Genomic DNA, 21,638 nt, shown 5'->3' with positions numbered 1-21,638 from the left:
TTTAGACATTGCGTGTACTGTACAGGACCCTGAAGAAGCTCCTGTCCTCTACATAGACCAGTGTTTTCTGGGGGGTAAGGGGATGTAACCAAACCAGACCATATTCATTTAACCCCTAAAGGACGCAGCCCATTTGGACCTTAAGGACTCAGACAATTTTATTTTTACGCTTTAGTTTTTTCCTCCTCCCCTTCAAAAAAATCATAACTCTTATATTTTCATCCACAGACTAGTATGAGGGCTTGTTTTTTGCGCGACCAGTTGTCCGTTGTAATGCCATCACTCACTTGTATGGGGAAATTAAAAAGAAAACCGCAATTTTGCAAATTTTGGAAGGTTTTGTTTTCACTCCGTACAATTTATGGTAAAAATGATGTGTGTTCTTTATTCTCTGGGTCAATATGATATCCATGATTATACACATTTCTATTACTGTTGCGCTTAAAAAAAAAAAAAAAAAAAAATTGCAAACTTTTTAAAATCCCCCTATTTTGAAGACCTATAACTTTTTCATTTTTCTGTATAAGCAGTGGTATGAGGGCTCATTTATTGCGCCGTAATCTGTACTTTTTATTAATACCATATTTGCTTATACAAAGCTTTTATTACATTTTTTATTAAATTTTTTTGGAATAAAATGTTATAAAAAAAGCAGCTATTTTGGATTTTTTTTACGTTCACGCCGTTCACCGTACGGGATCTTAATAGTACGGATATTTACGCACGCGGCGATGCTAAATATGTATATAAAATAATTTTTTTTTTTACACTTTTTGGGAGTAAAATATGGAAATTGGGACAATTTACGTTTTTATTGGGGGAAGAGGTTTTTCAAAATTTTTTTTACTTTATTTTTTAACTTTTATTTTTACACTCTTATAGTCCCCATAGGGGACTATTTATAGCAATCATTCGATTACTAGTCCTGTTCAGTGCTATGTATAGGACATAGCACTGATCAGGGTTATCGGTGATCTTCTGCTCTGGTCTGCGGGAAGGCAGATCAGAGCAGAAGACTCCCGGAAGACAGTGGAGGCAGGTGAGGGGACCTCCGTCTGCTGTGAAGGATGATTGGATCGCGGCGGCAGCGCTGCGGGCGATCCGATCATCCTGTTAGCTGATCGCGATGCTGCAGATGCCGTGATCTGTATTGATCACAGCATCTGAGGGGTTAATGGTGGACATTCGCGGGATCGTGGGTGTCCGCCATTACCGGCGAGTCCCTGGCTGCGATCCACAGCCGGGACCTGCCGCGCATGATGCCGGCATCGCTCCGATGCCCGCGGTTATGCTCAGGACATAAATGTATGTCCTGATGCGTTAAGTACCACATCACCAGGACGTACATTTACGCCCTGCGTCGTTAAGGGGGTTAAACAATGTTTAGGAAGATCTTGAATATTTCAGAGAGAGGGGGGGGGAAGTAAAATTTTGTAAAAGATAGTAAGATGGTTTATAGATTAGCATAATAAAATTTTATGGTTATATAAGAAAAAAAAACAAAGACAGGAAGTACAAAAGTCAGGAAGCAGAGGTGACAGGCACCTACAGAATTATTGGGGTAGATTTATCAAAACCTGTCCAAAGGAAAAGTAGCTGAGTTGCCCATAGCAACCAATCAGATCGCTTTCATTTTGCAGAGGCCTTTTCAAAAAAAATGAAAGAAGCGATCTGATTGGTTGCTATGGGCAACACAGCAACTTTTCCTTAGGACAGGTTTTCATAACTCTCCCCATTGTGCTTGCTGCCAAGGTGGGGGGGGGGGGGGGGGGGAAGTGTTAAACAAGACAAGATTGTAGTTTGTGTCCATGCACTGCCTATGGGAGAGCTGGAGATACACAAGCCCTGCCCTCATGTATTTTCAGGCTCTCCCATAAACAGTGCATGGAGGGAGAATGTCGACCACTGCCACTTCGTGCACAAGGTTAACCGGTGTCCTTCGTGTCCTTCCCATTGCAGTGATTGGCCAAGTGAGCATTTACTAGACTAGAGAGAGAAAAAAAATGGCAAAGGCAGCTGCAGGGGAATCAAAGCAGGCAAGAATGGTTTCTTATTCTGAAAGCACCCAGAGTCCATTGAAGACCTTTTGTATACCAAAAATTCCCCCCTTTGAAACTGCTTAAGGGTACGTTCACACGTACGCAGATTTGATGCGCAGGATTTTCTTCTGTAGATTTCAATGTAAACTAAATGACTGAGCACAGCTTCTAATCTGCAGTTACAAATCCTGCGCATCAAATCTCCACAGGATCCTGTACGTGTGAACGTACCCTTAAGGAAATCTTTCAGCTGCGATACAAATAGCAAACTGCTGACACTGTTATATAGTACGGTTGGGGGGGGGGGGGGGGGGGCCTAGTCCATCAGGGAAGAGAAGATGACTGAAGGGAAGGGGGTGTGATTTTGTCAGGGCAAGGAGACTCATGGCACCCTTTATTTATTTGTCTGTGTTCCTATAATGTAGAAAATGTTTAGTTTTTTCTGGTGTCAAAGAGGTGTTCCCAAAACCCAAAAGTACTGACGGCTAAAACACTTGTTCCCTGCTCCTATCCCTGATTGACAGCTTAAAGCCAAGCTCCGTTTGCAAATCTTGTTCCTTTGCTGGGTATAAAATTTGTGCGCAGGTGCGAGATTTGGAAACAGGGCTTGGCTTCCATCTGACTGTCAATTAAGCAGAGACAGGGATGGGAGATGGAACAAGGTGGTTTTACAGCCCTCAACATTATGAAGAGACAGACAGATATATGAAAGGTACCAAGTGTCTTCTTGCCATATCAGCTTGTCAACAGTTTGGAACATGAATTGCAGCCGTACTTACTAATCTGACAAACTTGACAAGTTATGGTATCAGTTCTGATCAATGGGGGTCCAAATGCTGAATTTCCCACCAATCATTAAAATGAACTGCCCAGGTGAGCAATCTGTCCCTTAATTTAAAAATTTTTTTTGGCTTACCAACAACCAGTAGGTCAACAGTTATCTCATAGGTAATGACGCCACGTTTCCTTCCAGAAAGTGATGTCTGGAAATGTGGAAAACAGAGTAAGGCTATGTTCACACTTTCCGCACGGATATTCCAGAGCAGCAGAGTCCTGTTGAATTAAACGGGATTCTGCTGCGCTGTGCACAAGGTGCAATTTCCGTGCCAGATGTTTCTGTGTCCACAGAAAGAATGAACCTGTGGACTCTGCACTGAATACATAGCTGTCTATGAGAAGGCGCATTCCCAAGCGGTCCTAGGGCCGGCACAATATGCAGTCCGTGGAATGTCCCCATGGAGATTTTCTGTGCAGACATTCCAACACTTAAACACAGCCTGACAGGACCACGATCTCCAGTCATTACTTAAATCTGACGAGACACACAACCAGTGTTAACCGCTAAACTCCCAAGGCACTAGCCTTTATACATTGATATGTTTATATTTTTTGCTCTGGTGTTAATAAGGAATAGTAGCCAATAGCATCTTGTGATGTATTTGTGAAGGATAAAAGCACTAGTTCTTATTTGTAGCAAAATTTGGTTTATGTAGAAACAAGCCAGGTTTTTGCACTTGGATAGATGTTTAAATGAGATCAAGCTAAAAGCACGATGAAGCCACAGTGGGTCCCCATCATGAAGACCCACTTTAAAAGTGGTTAAATTTGCAACATTTGTACAAGTTTTCATAATTTTTTTTTTACTCAACAGCGTTTTGCTTTTTTTGTAAACCAGAAGGAAGAGAAAAAAAAATAATTAGTACTACAGATCGATTTGCCCCATGTTGAGTGAACGCAGGAAGGTAAACAGGGAAAGGGGAGGGGCAAAGGTGACATTGCTATACAGAGTAATTTGACATACTTACATCTTAGCTCATTGTACAGGGCACTGCCAAAATCAAGGCACAAAGCTCTTCTACAAGTTATTTTTTTTCAATAAAGTTGTACAAAATAATACATTTTACATTCTGTACAAAGAATAATCCAGCAGTAAAATAAAAACAAAAAAAAAAAAAAAAGAAAAGGAAAAAAAAAAAAGTGAGGGGTGTTTTACAGAAGGAAAGGGAGTGATCATGTTTGTGAGGACAGAGGTCTAACATTCTGCTCAGGATTGAAGATCACACAAAGTTGTTTAAAGGACAAAGTGGGGAGAGTAGGGGAAAAATAAAGCGTGGCTAACTCAGCACAAATGTCCAGGATTTTTTTTGTTGTTTTTGGAAATAAATACATTGATATGTTGAAATTCATATCCAAGTATTTATTATTTTTTGTAAAAAAAAAAAAAAAAAAAAAAAAAAAAATTAAAGAAAGAAAAATGGCACCCTTGTTAAAGGCATAAAATCTCTTGCCACTGCCCTCCCAGTGATGACAGGGAGCCTCCCAGCTCCGTAATATCAAGACACAATATTACAGACAAGAGTCAAGTGTCCTTTCTCAGTCGACGATCAGCAATGCAGTGAAGGAATATAAAGTCGATATAATGGGTGAAGGTCAAGAGGACAGAATCGGGCCTGTATCGAGGGATGGAAATAAAATCAGTATAGTCCCCAACCCACTGCACAGACCTCTTCCAGACACATGTATACATTATATGAAGTCAAAATCCTCCACGCGCACTGCATTTAACATTGGCATCTTAAAAAGTGGTGGGGGCGATAGGGATAATGATGGGAGTTCATAAGTCAAGGGTACATTTGGCGCTGGCCCGTGCTGTTTCAGGTCAGAAGGAAGGGGGTTGAGGGGCAGCAAGCTAACAGTTCCATAAATCGTCCGACAACAGGAAAAAAAAAAGAAAAGGAAAAAAAAAACCAAAAAAACAACCAGGTGCAAGCTGGAGAGGGAGATTGCACACAGTTTATCCATCCCTTCATGGGTGGATTTTTTTTCCCCCACCCTCTTTGTGTTTACGGTTCTTTGTGGGGGATCTTTGTAGTTTCATTTTTTTCTTTAATTGAATTAAGAGTTCAGAAAAAAAACAAAAAAAACAAAAAAACAATAAAACGGGAAAATGGGGGCAGAAAAAAGAAAAAAAAAAAAAAAGGGGAACAATTTTTTTTCTTTAGAATATCTCCATCACAACAGTTCGTATTGACGGAGGTGCATCCTTTGGATAATGTCCCGACAATCATTAAAAACCCTTCGAATATTTTCTGTATCCACTGCACACGTGAAGTGAGGGTAACAGTAGTGCCGCCCATCCCCGCTTGCTGTACTGATTCTCTGTCGAGAGTGGAAAAACAAAAAGGTTTATTCAAGTAGGCAGCATACCATGGGAATGGATAAACTAAACATAACAGGGGGATGGGGGCTGAAGCTATGTGTAGATAATTTATCATTTGCAACTTTTTTTTTTTTTACACCATTTCACAATTTTTCCTTTACATCTGTTTCAATTAAGCTACCGTATTTTTCGTCCTATAAGACGCACCGGCGTATAAGACGCACCCAATTTTTATGGGCAAAATCTAAAAAAAAAAAAAAGATTTTGAACCCAATAGTGGTCTTCAACCAGCGGACCTCCAGATGTTGCAAAACTACAACTCCCAGCATGCCCGGACAGCCGTTGGCTGTCCGGGCATGCTGGGAGTTGTAGTTTTGCAACATCTGGAGGTCCGCAGGTTGAAGACCACTGCAGGAGGAGGTAATACTCACGTGTCCCCGCCGCTCCCGACCCGTCACCGCTGCCCTGGATGTCGCTCCATCGCTGTCGCCGTGTCCCCGTCGCTCCAGAACGTCTCTGCTGCCGGCCGGGTATCCTCGCTCTCTGTCGCCGCCATCACGTCGTTACGCGCGCCAACGCACGTACGCGACAACGTGATGACGAGGAAGGAGAGCGCCAGCATACAGGGGATTCCTGAACGGAGAAGACACCGAGGAGGCAGGTAAGGTCCCCTCAGTGTCCTGTAAGCACTAACCCGGCTATTCAGTCGGGCTGTTCGGGACCGCTGCGGTGAAATCGCGGCGGTCCTGAACAGCCGGGTTAGTGTCACTTTCCCCTCAGACGCGGCGGTCAGCTTTGATCACCGCGTCTGAAGGGTTAATACAGGGCATCACCGCGATCGGTTATGTCCTGTATTAGCCGCGGGTCCCGGCCGTTGATGGCCGCAGGGACCGCCGCGATAGGGGTGTATTCGCCGTATAAGACGCACAGTTTTGGGGAAGAAAAAGTGTGTCTTATACGGCGAAAAATACGGTAAATATATCTAAACGTTTTCAGCTGTTTTGATGAATTTGCATTTTTCTTCAATAAACTTTACTAATGTGCGGTTTGTACGCTACATATTGAGTGGCGTTGTGTAAAAAAAATTAGATTTCTTTTTTTTTCAGAAAGTTGCATATAATATGTAGATAAAGACTCACTACATTTGAACCATGCTTCTTTTATACACAGCCACACACCTTTGGCAGAGTTGGTACAAAAGTTAGTTAGGGTAGTGTCACACACAGCGTATTTGACGGTGTGGATGCTCTGCCGGCAGTCAGAGCACCTGCAGAGCGAACTCCCTACTACAGCCAGGTAGCTCTGTGTGTCAGCTCGTGACTGCTTGCAGGAAATCCGCTACTACGAGCGAACACACAGAGCTTTAGGGAGCTCGCTCTGCTGTCAATCTGTGACTGTCGGCAGCGTATTTGACACTGTGGATGTGCTGTGTGTGACCCTACACTAAAAACAGAACAGCTGGGGAGCCATAGGTTGGTGACCACTTTTTTTTTATAGTATAGTGTAACCTGAATGCAGCCTGCTTAGGTTGGGACTGATTTGCTCTGTTGTTTTGATTTCAATTTCAATTTTTTCCAGTTCAGATATTGGAGAACATTTTTGGACTGAAACAAAAAATAAAGAGTGAAACACTTACAAGAAACTCATCTCTAATAAAATACTTGGCCCTTGTGACTCTCGGGTCCTCCCCGGCTTCTGGAATTGCTAGAGTGGAAGAAGACAGAAAACCATTACCAAAGTGCATTCAGCAAGTAATGTGGTAATATCCAGGTAGAATATGAAATGTCCACACCAGTTAAGATCTATGCCAAGAAAACACCTACCATCATCTGGGGTGGTGTAACGACCAAAATCTGGAAAGTAGTCCTCAATTTTGGATTTTCCAGCCAAAACTTTATCTGCAAGTAGATCTTGTTTATTCAAGAAGAGAATGACTGAAATGGTCCGTAGCCACCTGTTCAAAGAAAGGCAAAGACTTATGAAAGTGTTAAAGGGGTACTCCACTGGAAAACATTTTCTTTTAAAATCAACTGGTGCCAGAAACTTAAACAGATTTGTAAATTACTTCTATTAAAAAAAATCCCAATCCTTCCAGTATTTATCAGCTGCTGTATCCTCCAGAGGAAGTGCTTTTCTTTTTGAATTTCCTTTCTGCCTTACCAGTGTGCTCTTTGCGGACACCTCTGTCCATGTCAGGAACTGACATCTCTTCTGATTCCCACATAAACATGCACACTCTTCTTAACTAAGCATGCATGTGTTCTAAATAGGGAGAGGGAATAAGCCAATGATTGACATCTCCGACAGCTGCTTATCTTCAGACAAGAGGATTAGACATTCTTTAAAAAAAATTAAAAAAAATGGCCAATCCTTCTTTCCCCTAACATCTGTTTGAGGAGTCCCTACAATAAAGTTTGGACAATCTTGCAAAATAAAAAATAATTTTTTTGGGAAGGAGACAAATGGTACCTTTGTAATAGATGTCTGTGGGTGTAATATAAAGAAAACTGCCTTTATTCATTGCATGTAAGTGTCCGAGAGGCGCTGCAAGGTCACTGTAGTGCGCCATGGGTTGTAACGCCTCTCAGCTCCCCCTTGTGTGATTGACGGCATGGCTTGAAGCACCGAGCCGCGCATGCGCTCTGCCTTTGTACTGAACGCGTCGCTAGTGAATTACATGCTCCTCATTGTGAGCGCGCAGTTATCATTGTGAAAGCCCGCTTCTATGTGTCATTGCACCTGGCAGAGAATTTAGACTGCTGACACACATGAGCAGGCTTTTACATTCACTAGTGACACACTCATGGTAAGTGAACAATGCACTGCCTGCAGCAGGGAGGCTCACTAGGTGAGCAACCAAGGCTCAAGTGTGTGCATGAATTTTAAACAGAGCATGGTGCTCGAAGCTGTCAATTCCACTAGGACAGGGAGGGGAGGTGGAGCAGGAAGGCACTACAGTGCCCTGGAAACACCTCTTTGACACCAAAGGCAGATTTGTTTTGGATCCATGAACAATAACAAATGGTACCATCTGTAACCCCTTGGGGACGGAGCCCATTATAACCCTAAGGACAGGAGCATTTTTTTTGCAAATCTGACCACTGTCACTTTAAGCATTAATAACTTAATGCTTTTACTTATAAATTTGATTCCGAGACTGTTTTTTTGTGACATATTCTACTTTATGGTAGTGGTACATTTTTGTCCATACTTGCATCATTTCTTGGTGAAAAATGGAAAAATTTGAAGAAAAATTAGAAAATTTAGCATTTTTCTAACTTTGAAGCTCTCTGCTTGTAAGAAAAATGGATATTCCAAATAAATTATATATTGATTCACAAATACAATATGTCTACTTTATATTTGTATCATAAAGTTGACATGTTTTTACTTTTGGAAGACACCAGATGGCTTCAAAGTTCAGCAGCAATTTTCAAATTTTTCACAAAATTTTCTAAATCAAAATTTTTCAGGGACCAGTTCAGGTTTGAAGTGGATTTGAAGGGCCTTCATATTAGAAATACCACACAAATGACCCAATTATAAAAACGGCACCCCCGAAAGTATTCAAAATGACATTCAGTAAGTTTGTTAACCCTTTAGGTGTTTCACAGGAATAGCAGCAAAGTGAAGGAGAAAATTCAAAATCTTCATTTTTTACACTCGCATGTTCTTGTAGACCCAGTTTTTGAATTTTTACAAGTGGTAATAGGAGAAAAAGCCTCCAAAAATTTGTAACCCAATTTCTCTCGCGTAAGGAAATACCTCATATGTGTATGTCAAGTGTTCGGCGGGCGCAGTAGAGGGCTCAGAAGGGAAGGAGCAACAATGGGATTTTGGAGAGTGAATTTTGCTGAAATTGTTTTTGGGGGGCATGTCACATTTAGGAAGCCCCTATGGTGCCAGAACAGCAGAAAACCCCACATGACATACCATTTTGGAAACTACACCCCTCAAGGCACGTAACAAGAGGTGCAGTGAGCCTTAACACCACGCAGGTGTTTGACGACTTTTCGTTAAAATCGGATGTGTAAATGAAAAAAAAAATTTTTTCACTTAAGTGCAGTTTCTTCCTCAAATTTACAATTTTTACAAAGGGTTATGGAAGAGAATGCCCCCCAAAATTTGTAACCCCATCTCTTCTGAGTAAATACCCCATGTTAGGACGTAAAATGCTCTGCGGGCGAAATACAATGCTCAGAAGAGGAGGAGCGCCATTGAGCTTTTGGAAAGAGAATTCGTTTGGAATAGAAGTCGGGGGCCATGTGAGTTTACAAAGCCCCCGTGGTGCCAGAACAGTGGACCCCCCCCACATGTGACCCCATTTTGGAAACTACACCCCTCACAGAATTTAATAAGGGATGCAGTGAGTATTTACACCCCACTGGCGTTTGACAGATCTTTGGAACAGTGGACTGTGAAAATTTTTAATTTTCACGGACCACTGTTCCAAAAATCTGTCAGACATGTGGGGCGTAAATGCTCACTGTACCCCTTATTACATTACATGAGGGGTGTAGTTTCCAAAATGGGGTCACATGTGGGGGGGGGGGGGGGGGGTCCATTGTTCTGGCACTATGGGGGCTTTGTAAACTCATGTGGCCTTCAATTCCGGACACATTTTCTCTTCAAAATCCCAATGGCGCTCCTTCTCTTCTGAGCTTTGTAGTTCGCCCGCAGAGCACTTTACATCCACATATGGGGTATGTTCTTACTCAGAGGAAATGGGGTTACAAATTTTGGGGGGCTTTTTTTTCCTATTTTCCCTTGTAAAAATGAAAAATGTAGGGAACCAGCATTTTAGTGAAAACATTTTATTTTATTTTTTTTCATTTTCCCATCCAAATTTAATGAAAATTTGTCAAACACCTGTGGAGTGTTCAGGCTCACTATACCCCTTGTTACGTTCCGTGAGGGGTGTCGTTTCCAAAATGGGGTCACATGTGGGTATTTATTTTTTGCGTTTATGGCAGAACCGCTGTAAAATCAGCCACCCCTGTGCAAATCACCAATTTAGGCCTCAAATGTACATGGTGGGCTTTCACTCCTGAGCCTTGTTGTGCATCCGCAGAGCGTTTCACGCCCACATATGGGGTATTTCCGTACTCAGGAGAAATTGCGTTACAAATTTTGGGGGGCTTTTTTTTTTCCTTTTACTGCTTGTGAAAATAAAAAGTATGGGGCAACACCAGCATGTTAGTGTAAAAAAAAAAAAAAAAAATGTTTACACCCCCAACTTTTCCTTTTCATAAGGGGTAAAAGGAGAAAAAGCCCCCCAAAATTTGTAGTGCAATTTCTCCAGAGTACGGAAATACCCCATATGTGGCCCTAAACTGTTTCCTTGAAATAAGCTGTTGCTTAACTCCTAGAATGCCTGGACAGTCAGTGGCTGTCCAGAAATGCTGGGAGTTGTTGTTTTGCAACAGCTGGAGGCTCCATTTTGGAAACACTGCCGTACAATACGTTTTTAATTTTTATTGGGGGGGGGGCGGAACAGTGTAAGGGGGTGTATATGTAGTGTTTTACTCTTTATTATGTGTTAGTGTAGTGTAGTGTTTTTAGGGTACATTCACACTGGTGTGTTACGGTGAGTTTCCTGCTAGGAGTTTGAGCTGCAGCGAAAAATTTGCCGCAGACCAAACTTGAAGCAGGAAACTTACTGTAAACCTGCCAGTGCGAATGTACCCTTTGGATAGGGGTTAAGATGTCTAGGGGCGGAGTATCCCTTTAAGAGTCTCAGGGGAAGCAGTGGATAGTCATATATAATAGTATAACATGCTGCCAATTCGAATAAATAGCAGACTAATGCATGGACATCCTGCTTTTCAGTAGCGCCCCACAACTGTGGCTACAGGGGTGGTGTGTCAAGCTCAGGACCCCATAATAGTTGTCAGTTGAAACAAGACCCTTTGGAAGATTTTTACATGCAAATACTCAGTAAAAATATGATCCCTAGAAAAGGCAGCATTTAAGTCAATGGTACCTATTGTTCCAGATGCTCTTGAAGAGGTTTAGTGCTTCCTGGAGTCTGTTGGTCTGATTGTCCTCCCGGATCACCATATTATAGCTGCTGCTGGCAACCACAAATATAATCGCAGTCACATCTGTAACAAAACAAGTTTGTTAGGGACTGACAAAATGATGCATAGGCCTTCACCAACTGGTTCTTTCTGGTCTTTTTGCCTTCTCAATGGTTTGAGTAATGTGAGATAGCATGTCTCTAGCAACCAGTCGACAGAAGAGAAGTCTAAAAGAAGCTGGCAAATCAAAGGCACAATACAAATGAGAACAACATTTTGGCATCCATATTATGTCTGCAAATCTAGGCCTGTGGCAGTGGTTCTAGAGGTGTCCAGAACTGAAAGCATCAAAGAGATCTAGGATGCTTTCCGAGGTCAGGCCAGATCTTATGTTTGTAATATGGATACAAAAATGTAGCTGTATTATGCTCTGCTGCCAAATAATTTTATTATATAATGAAGAAGAAAAGCATGGTGTCTTAAAATCTTACCATTAAAGCACTGGATCCATTTTCTGCGTTCATCACGTTGGCCGCCAACATCAAACATGCTAAAAGAAACATGCAATTTATTTTCAGAAAGCCCTGGTCAGAAAAACTTCATCCAATTTACTAATATCGCTACTGATCTGCATGCTCATCACACAAGGTATCTGTTTCTTTAAAGGGGTACTTAAATGTTTTCCACTAGAGTACCTGGTGCTGGGCGGTATACCGGTATGAACCGGATACAGGTTTTTTTTTCTCCCACGGTATGGATTTTTGCCCATACCGCTATACCGGTCGGGCACCTCCCCCACCCTCCGAGTCAAAAAATTAAACTTACCCGTAATGGGGGTGGTGCGGGCCATCCATCCTTCCTGTAGTGTCCGGCGGCATTCCGGGTGGAGGGTGAACCGGTCCAGGCTGTCCTTCTCCGGGGGTTCTCTTCTCCACTCCGGGCAGGCTCCGGCCTAGTACGCTGCATAGACGCCGCTATGTCAGTGGGTCGCTGCACACGGACATGACTGCGCAGCGGCGTCTATGCAGAGTTACTAGGCCGGAGCCTGCCCGGAGTGGAGAAGAGGACCCCCGGAGAAGAGGACCCCCGGAGAAGAAGGACAGTCCACACCGGTTCACCCTCCACCCGGAATGCCGCCGGACACTACAGGAAGGATGGATGGATGGCCCGACCACCCTCCCCAGACGGTCCCTGCAGCAACTGGGAAGGTGAGTCAGGATTCTGGGATGGACAGGGGTCTGTATAATATACTATACCTACAGTAGGCCCTCCAGCTGTTGAGGCCCTCCAGCTGTTGCAAAACTACAACTCCCAGCATGCCCGGACAGCCAACGACTATATAGTCCAACATGCTGGGAGTTGTAGTTTTGCAACAGCTGGAGGCTGTAGGGTTGTTTGTTACATCTATTTAAAAGGGTACTCCACTGCCCCAGTGTTCAGATCATTTAGTTCCAAAAGCCCATTTAGTTCCGCTACGCCACCTCAATGCAAGTCTCAATGTAAAAAATAAATAAATACCGTGATACTTTTAAAAAAATACAGTGATACTCATTTTTGGTCATATTGCCCAGCACTAAGAGTACCCATTTAATAGTCTCATATGAAACAGACCAATTTGCTGTATGGCCATAATGTAGATTGTCAATAAGTGTGGACAGGGTGCATTTCCCTTAAATTATAGGATGAGCATGGTTTTCACCAAAAAATACTTTCTGTATTCCTATACTTACTGAAAGTTCACTTTGTCAACTTGAAACTTTGTTTCAAATATTCCTGATGTCAGGACTCTGCATCGTAGTAAATCCTAGAAGAAGAACAAAGGATTCATTGCCAGTCTTCAGTAGTTACAGTCAACACAACAAAGATCTGCAAACTGTGGTACAAACCAATGTAGGGCATGTTCACACGTACAGGATCTGCTGCATGTTTTCTGCAGCTGAGCTTGCTACTCATTGAAGGTAATGGGTAGTAAAATCAACTGCAGATAATATGCCGCAGATGCTGTACATGTGACTGTACCCCTAAAGGTCCACTGCACCTGAAGGACATGGACCAGGGTGATGCACTTCGTTTCTTCAGGCTATTTTTTGGAGTTTAATTTTTACAGTGTTTACGGTATATAAATGTTTAAAGGGGTTCTACAAAAGCAAAAATTATTTCTTCCAAGAACAGCACCACACCTGTCCACAGGTTTCGTGTGGCATTACAATTTTGTTCCATTCACTTTAATGGAACGGAGTTGTAATACCATACAATATCTGGGGACAGGTGTGGTGCAGTGTTTTGAAGAAATCAGTTTTTTAACCCTGGATAACCCCTTTGACTCTGCAAGTCAGAAAGATATGAGGATTCCCAATTTCCAATTTGACGGACGACTTGTGGTTCCTTGCATCATATAACAACTCATTCGCTGCAGTGTATTAATGTATTATTGCTATTCAAACATACCTAGCCTAAAAGAGTAATATACTAGTAGAAGTAGAGTAATATACAACTAAGATCAGTAATTAAAGGGTTACTCCAGTGGACAACTTTTTTAAAATATTTTTTAAGATTTGTAAATGATTTCTATAAAAAAAAAAAAAAATCTTCATCCTTTCAGTACTTTTTAGGAGCTGTATGCTCCAGAGGAAAATCTTTCTTTTTTTAATTTCTTTTTTGTGTTGTCCACAGTGCCCTCTGCTGACACCTGATGCCCGTATCAGGAACTGTCCAGAGCAGGAGAAAATCCCCATAGAAAACATATGCTACTCTGGACAGTTCCCGATACGGGCATTAGGTGTCAGCAGAGAGCACTGTGGACAACACAAAAAAGAAATTCAAAAAGTAAAGCATTCCCTCTGTAGCATACAGCTGCTAAAAAGTACTAAAAGGATTAAGATTTTTTTTAATAGAAGTAATTTACAAATCTGTTTAACTTTCTGGCACCAGTTGATTTAAAGAAAAAAAAAAGTTTTCCACCAGAGTACCCCTTTAAAGATTAGTACAATAAAAGGACATATTGGTTCCTTGACTTTTATTGATGTATGAAAATAAACTAAAATGCTTAATAAAAAACTGTAAAAAAAATAAAAATCACAACAACAACATATCTGCTGCAGTCAATAGCGATCCCAGCATGATTTTGGCGCAGTTATACATGCCCTCACCTGATCAGTCGGTGTATAGTCATTCTGTTGCACAATGTCGATTTTGTCTAGAAAACTGAAAGGGAAGAAAAGAGATTTCATTTCAGATGCACCTTCAAAAGTTTATTTGCACAAAGAATTTACTATATTTGAATTACATATTATATATTAATTATATATTTGAAACAGGACTGGATAGGTTCTGCATCAGCATATATTCTGAATTATTGGAAACAGGATTGCCTAACAAGCGGATGACAAAGGGTCTGACCAACAGGTGTCCATTGTCCCCATTAGAGATCGACCGATATAGTTTTTTTAGGGCCGATACCGATAATCGGTGGAGGTTAGGGCCGATAGCCGATAACTTATACCGATATTCCGGTATAAGTTATCAGCTATTTATCCCCCTGCGACACCGCTGCAGATCATTGATTTAAGGCGGGCGCTTTAAATCAATGCACTGCAGTGGCTTTTGCGGTGCCATAGGCCGCCGCCACCCGCTTCTCTCCCCCTGCCTGTCCGGGGGTCCTGAGACCTATCACCGCCACCGCTCCCCCCGCACCGCGGGGTGCCTCCAGCTGTTGCAAAACTACTACTCCGGGCATGCTGGGAGTTGTAGTTTTGCAACAGCTGGAGGGCCTACTGTAGGTATAGTATATTATACAGACCCCTGTCCATCCCAGAACCCTGACTCGCCTTCCCAGTTGCTGCAGTGACCGTCCGGGCCATCCATCCTTCCTGTAGTGTCCGGCGGCATTCCGGGTGGAGGGTGAACCGGTCCGGGCTGTCCTTCTCCGGGGGTCCTCTTCTCCACTCCGGGCAGGCTCCGGCCTAGTAACGCTGCATAGACGCTGCGCAGCGTCTATGCAGCGTACTAGGCCGGAGCCTGCCCGGAGTGGAGAAGAGGACCCCCGGAGAAGGACAGCCCTGACCGGTTCGTTCACCCTCCACCCGGAATGCCGCCGGACACTACAGGAAGGATGGATGGCCCGGACCACCCCCATTACGGGTACGTTTAATTTTTTTTTATTGACTCGGAGGGTGGGGGAGGGGCCCGACCGGTATAGCGGTATGGGCAAAAATCCATACCGTGGGAGGAAAAAAAAAACGGTATCCGGTTCATACCGGTATACCGCCAAGCACTACGGTGGGGGGTGCGACGTGGTGCGGTGGGGGCGATATGGTCGGTCGCGGTGGGGGCGGGGCATTATCTGCTTATCGGCAAGGTAATTGCCGATACCGATAATGCCCAAAATCGTGATTATCGGCCGATAATATCGGCCATACCGATAATCGGTCGATCCCTAGTCCCCACGTGATTGGAGTGGCAGTGAGCATGCTCTGCCATCACGCCATTGATTCTCTATGTGACTTCCGAAAATTGCCAAGGGCTGAACTCTTTGAGGTGGGTGGTCTCAGAGGGTGGCAGAGTGTATGCTCGTCCCACCACTCCATTTAGTTCACTCAAGGGACAAGTAACCTCCACATATTCGTTCAGGCCTAACTGTGGAACAAGTCAGTCTTCCTAAATTTGCTACCTTTGCTAAAAAATGCTCTCTACCAGAAAGAACAGACCCTTCCCAATCATTATAACAGAAAGCCCTTTGTGCACAATGCAATTTCGGTTGGAGCTCTTTTGCTAAGCAGCTTTTTAGGTAGAAGTCTTCTTTATCTAGTGATAACTCCGCTACACAAACATGCCTGTATGCTATGAACAGCAATGTACCAGGGTTCGGTGCAGCCAGACAAACCTTATGAAAGATGCCGTTGTATAAAGCTTAAAAGGGTTGGTGCAAAGTTAGATATTAATAGAAATGTAATATTTGGATTTATTTAGGAAAATTGCTGTTACACCCTTGTAATGCTGCCTCCTGATGTAAAGTGTCTTGGGGCACCCCTTTTGATCCTAAGAAATTCCCCTAAGGCAGCATTCACACCTCATTTTCAGTCTACTGGCTCTGAGCTAATCAATTTAGTCCCAAAGCAGTAGGAGAGGACCGACAAACCCAAAAAGGTTGTCCAAAGAACCCCCCAATCCACCGACAGACAACTGAAACCTAGGTCAACAGACCAACAACCAATGGGTGGGTGCTGTGTCCCCCAATGGATCCTCTGAGAAAGAGATTTTACTGTAAGTAAGGACACAGGAACCATGGTACATACGAAAGAAGTCCTCGGGATGGGAATAGAACACAAACAAGCAAGAATTAGGCAGAAGGCTGAGCCACCGCTGTCTGCAATACCTTTAATTGGGTACTCCCCTGGAAATTTTTTTTTTTTTTTAAAGTCAACTGGTGCCAGAAAGTTAAAGCAGATTTGTAAATTACTTCTATTTAAAAATCTTAAGCCTTCTAGTACTTATCAGCTTCTAACTGCTCTAATTTCCTTTCTGTCTGACCACTGTGCTCTCTGCTGACATCTCTGTCCATTTTAGGAACTGTCCAGAGTAGGAGCAAATCCCCATAGCAAACCTCTCCTGCTCCAGACAGTTCCCAAAATGGACAGAGGTGTCAGCAGAGAGCACTGTGGTCAGACTGAAAAGGAAATTCAAAAAGAAAATAACTTCCTGTGGAGCAAAGAGAAGCTGATAAGTACTTGTTTAACTTTCTGGCACCAGTTGATAAAAAAAAATTAAAAAAAAGTTTTCCAGGGGAGTACCCCTTTAAGGACCTTTTACACACCTGCAAGGCCAAAGCCCTGTTGGCACTAAGCTAAAACTGATTAGCTCAGAGCCAGTAGGCGGGGCATGTCCTGCAGGGAGGGGCTGACTCTTGTTGCCTAGCGTCCGCAAGATATACAGACGGTTTCTGTGTCCCCCAATGGAGCAGAAATTCACCTGTATTGTTCTGTAATTTGCTGTGGATTCACACAAACGGCAGAGGACACCATTACAGCAATATCTAGACAGGTACATTTCTTATTTCATCTATTCCAAATAAAAAACGCAGTGTGTTTCGCATGATGTCACAGTACAGTGGTCCCACTATTAGCCTTTGGGTGAAACCATAATAAACATGCAATGTCAGACCGTGCATGTCTGCCGTTGGCCATTGACATATGCCATTGGCTGTAAGATCTGACCAATTAGAGTGGGCATATCATAGGCCAGACCCCTCAACTACTGCAATGTACTGTAGATCTCTGACTGTACAGCATGTTATACTTGGCTTGTCATGGTTGAAAACATTTTTGGGACTGAAAAAAAAAAAAGTTTGTTCATCTCTCCTTAAAACAGATGTTCTGTTGTAACATTTCTTTGTGGGACACCCCTCTTAAGATAGGGTGAATGCACCCGATATTTTAGGTCCCTGCAGAACCCCCCAATCTACTTTCTGCACAGCTATTGAGCCATCAAGGATCATCTGGACGCCTATGGCTTGGTTCGGTGACAGGACTGGTGTGACCGACACACAAGTCAGAAAGTTGTAATAGTCCGAAAGATTTTCGCAATTTTTCTGACAAGGTCTATATTTGAATATGGTCCTGAAAGCTGTATTTCTGCATTCTTTATACCAGGACAAGGTTTACTCCGATGTCATCGGGCTGCATCCTAACCGCTCTCAAAGTGAGAAGTTTTGCATTTAGACGACTGCATGCAACGCACATTCCTCCCACATTGAGGCAGAGGGGCAAAGCTAAGCGGAGATTGAGGCTCTGCTTCTTAGAGCAATGAACACCTAAATGGGGGAACCCAACTTCGCACGAGTCACCTGTCTGATGCGGAGACCACGATAAAAGTTTCTAGTCGAGCCTGAGAAGCACAATGATCAGTGTGAGAACGGAGCTGAAGAGTGGAGGGGAGTGGGATTTGTTATCTGAAGTTGCACTAGTTTGAGAGAATAATCTAACTTTCCCAGTGTTACATTACAAATGGTCCAGAAATAGCTGCCCGCGCCCTGGCCTCCAGCTCTGTTGTCATGACAATGGGGCCATATTACTATAAATAGCTTGTCAGCACGAAACCTTGTGAGAGATCTCTGGAGCGGGGCCAGGCGGCAGAACAAAGACACACCATTGAACTGCTCCCCCCCTTCACCAAAACCCACAATTCACTCTTTATACTGTGCAAATGCTCACAGCAGCTTCCCTATCATTCATGGCTGGGATACGAGTGCTCGTACGGCCGCCAACAAGCATTCTGTGCACTCAGCATTTCTGAAGAGGCAACGCACTTGAAAACTTTTTTGTGCCATATAAGTTAAAGCCTAGACTTCTGCCAAAAAGAGAGGAACTCGCCCAATTGCTGAAAAATTTTAGAAGGACACTACATATCTATAGGTAAAGTCACTAAAGGTTTTGTGCATTCAACCCCATAATGCAGAGTATGATACAGGAGTGGGTTGTGGGACTTCATTTTTTTATGGAATTCCAATGTGTTAAAGGGCAAAATAGTATATTGGGTTTCAACAGAGCATGCAGGGCACACATACAAATACACACAGTGGTAAGTATAGTCTCAAAGAAATGCACTTAAAGGGGTACTCGGGCCAAATATTCCTTATACTTTGGATAGGGATAAAATGTAAGATGTCTGATCGCAGGGGGCCCACCGCTGGGACCCCTTGATCTCCGTGCAGCACATGCATTCTATGCGGGGCTCCGTCTCCAGTCTCGGAAACCTCTGTTTCTGGGACTGGAGACGTGCCGTCACGCCCCCTCCCATAGACATGAATGGAGGGGGCATGGTGTGACATCACAAGGGGGCGTGGCGAGACATCTCACTTCAGAGACTGAAGACTGCAGGTGCTGCACGGAGATCGTAGGGGGTCGCAGTGGCGGGTCCCCCGCGATCAGACATCTTATCCCCGATCCTTTGATAGGGGATAAGATTGATTAAGTTGGAATACCCCTTTAACTGCATCCAGATTCCAAATATTTCTAGGTGCATGAAGTCTAAATTAAGCCTCACAGAAGGTACCAATTCAAATACAACAGACTTAAAGGGGTATTTCTGGCTCCAGAAATTTAAACAGATTTGTAAATTACTTCTACAAATTTTTTTTAATTCTTCCAATAATCAGCTGCTGAAGTTGAGTTGTTCTTTTCTGTCTGGCAACAGTGCTCTCTGCTGACATCTCTGCTTGTCTCAAGAACTGCACAGAGTAGAAGAGGTTTGCTATGGGGATTTGCTTCTACTCTGTACAGTTCCAGAGACAGGTATCATCAGAGAGCACTTAGACAAAAGAACAACTCAACTTCAGCAGCTCATAAGTACTGAAAGGATTAAGATTTTTTAATAGAAGTAATTTACATATCTGTTTAACTTTCTGGAGCCAGTTGATATATATAAAAAAGTTTTTTTCCTGGATAACCCCTTTAACACCCAAACTCCAGCCCCTACCACGTGAATAGTTCTGCACACATCTAAGACATGCAAGTTACGTGGTACTCCCATCTAATAAAGTGATAAAGTCACAGTTTAACTGGTCTGGCTTCAGAGTCGCAGGAATAAGCGCAGATTCAGCAGCATTACTGCTACATTTACTATAGAGCAGAAAGGGGGGGCTGATCCACAGTGGAATTCAGCAAGAACATTTCCCTTGCTAAATTCCGCAGTGTGAACATACACCCCATTCACTTTCATTGAGCTGTTGGGCAGTTTTTATGCACAGACAGGTGGACGGATTCACCACTGTGCAAGAAAAACAGAGGTACGAAGCAAAGAATCAGTTCTGTACCCCATTCTGTCTCAGGATCCCTAACAACCATATCCAAATGTGTCACAACTTTATAAGATAGGAATACCCCTATAAAAGGGCATCAGGAAATGAGACCACTCTTCCACACACCATGGGTTAAGCGGCTTACCCAAAACTTGAAAGCCGGGATAGGGTCTGCCCCAGATAAGAGTAATGACACCAGAACCTACAATCCTATTGCTAATTTTCACTGAAAAAAAAAAATTAAAAATGAAGCTAACTTTACCCTGCAGAGTCCGGTGCATTCCTCAGAGGGGCCCCACGTCCTTGCAGATGAATTCAGTAAACAGTTGCTGAGAGGAGTATGTAGGCCATGTAACATTAAACACTCGGCTATGCAGGAGGAAGATAGAGGGGAAAGCAAAGTGTCCAGGCAAACTTACTGTAGTGTATACTTACCTGCTAAAAACTTAACATCTACAATGGAGCAAGGGTTGGGGTAAATGCACACTAGGCCAGTGGTTCTCAACCTCCCCCCCCCAGTACCCCTTGATATCCCATTCCAAAAAAATTGCACAAATTGTAGACATTTTGTAATGATTATAGTATAATTCATATTACTTTTCTCTATAACAGGCCCCCTGTTCTTCTCCCCAGTTCCCTGATGTACAGGTGACGTCTTCTCTAACCGAAGTAGTTTTCTTTTCTTCTCTATCTGGCCTAGACCGCCATTAAGACTTCTCCCATACAAGACTTCTCCACAGAACCAGCCAAAAACATTTTAGGCTCCTTTCTGCAGTACAATACCCACCTATTTACAAACTTCTCATGTTTATTGTCACACACAGTAATAGTACCCGCTTTGCGTCCCCAGAAAGTTGTTAGGCCCCCTCTGTGCCCCCAAATATAGCTGTAGGCCCCCAAATTACCCCTCATATATAGTTGTAGGCAGCCATACTGTCCTGCTTCGTTGCTCCACTGCTCCTCTGGTCTGGGGACCTATTGCTATGGCTCCTAGCAGTAGGTCCCCGGTCTGCAGGGGCAGTGGAGCAACAAAACCGATGGTATTACTGCCCACAGCAGCCCAGTGCCCGCGCTTCCCCTTTGCTGTCCTCCTGCTCCGCTCCTCGGTGCAGTGACGTCAGCCTACCATTTCTTTCAAAGTGGTTCAGACCAGTAACCAGTGGCTGTGGCTGCCATTACTGATTTATTTTCAAGTACCCCCTGGAGAACTGATAAGTACCTCTGGGATTACTTGTACCTCAAGTTGAGAACCACTGCACTATGCAGATTTGCTGCACAGATAATCCACAACAGAATAAAGCACAAAGTACATGCGAGTCCTATAACCCCATTATTATGTGGAGGACGTGTGGCGCCTTTTTAAAATCTGCAGCAGGTTCATTTATGTTGCAGATTTGTTGTGTATTTTCCCTATTGATATTGATGGGATAGGTAAAAATCTGCTCCAAATTCAGCCTGCACCCAATCCATACAACTTCATGCAGATTTGATGCAGGAAAACATCATCAAGGACATAGTCCACATTAGGGCTGCAAGATATATCGCAAAAGCAATCGAATAGCGATTTTTGTGAATTGCGATACAGCACCCCGGGAAAACTTGCGGTTATCTACTCGGGCCCGCTC

The 21,638-nt window shown here is 43.3% G+C and overlaps 1 protein-coding gene across 2 annotated transcripts in view; it reads right to left on the bottom strand.

Moving 5' to 3' along the window:
* Positions 1-4,259: 4,259 nt before the first annotated feature.
* The window catches only part of LOC130296509 (guanine nucleotide-binding protein G(s) subunit alpha), a 40,259-nt gene continuing 22,880 nt past the window's right edge, over positions 4,260-21,638 (bottom strand). For both annotated transcript variants that reach the window (XM_056548102.1, XM_056548103.1), the window contains 7 exons: positions 14,369-14,423; positions 12,950-13,023; positions 11,711-11,769; positions 11,183-11,303; positions 7,023-7,153; positions 6,836-6,903; positions 4,260-5,198 (listed from right to left, as the gene is read on the bottom strand). In XM_056548102.1, coding sequence (XP_056404077.1) covers positions 5,052-5,198; positions 6,836-6,903; positions 7,023-7,153; positions 11,183-11,303; positions 11,711-11,769; positions 12,950-13,023; positions 14,369-14,423 — 655 coding nt within the window. In that variant the 3' untranslated portion in view covers positions 4,260-5,051. The remainder of the gene's footprint in view (positions 5,199-6,835; positions 6,904-7,022; positions 7,154-11,182; positions 11,304-11,710; positions 11,770-12,949; positions 13,024-14,368; positions 14,424-21,638) is intronic.

Source organism: Hyla sarda, chromosome 12 (genome assembly GCF_029499605.1).
Source record: "Hyla sarda isolate aHylSar1 chromosome 12, aHylSar1.hap1, whole genome shotgun sequence".
NCBI lineage: Eukaryota > Metazoa > Chordata > Amphibia > Anura > Hylidae > Hyla > Hyla sarda.
This window is presented reverse-complemented; position numbering and strand designations above follow the sequence as displayed.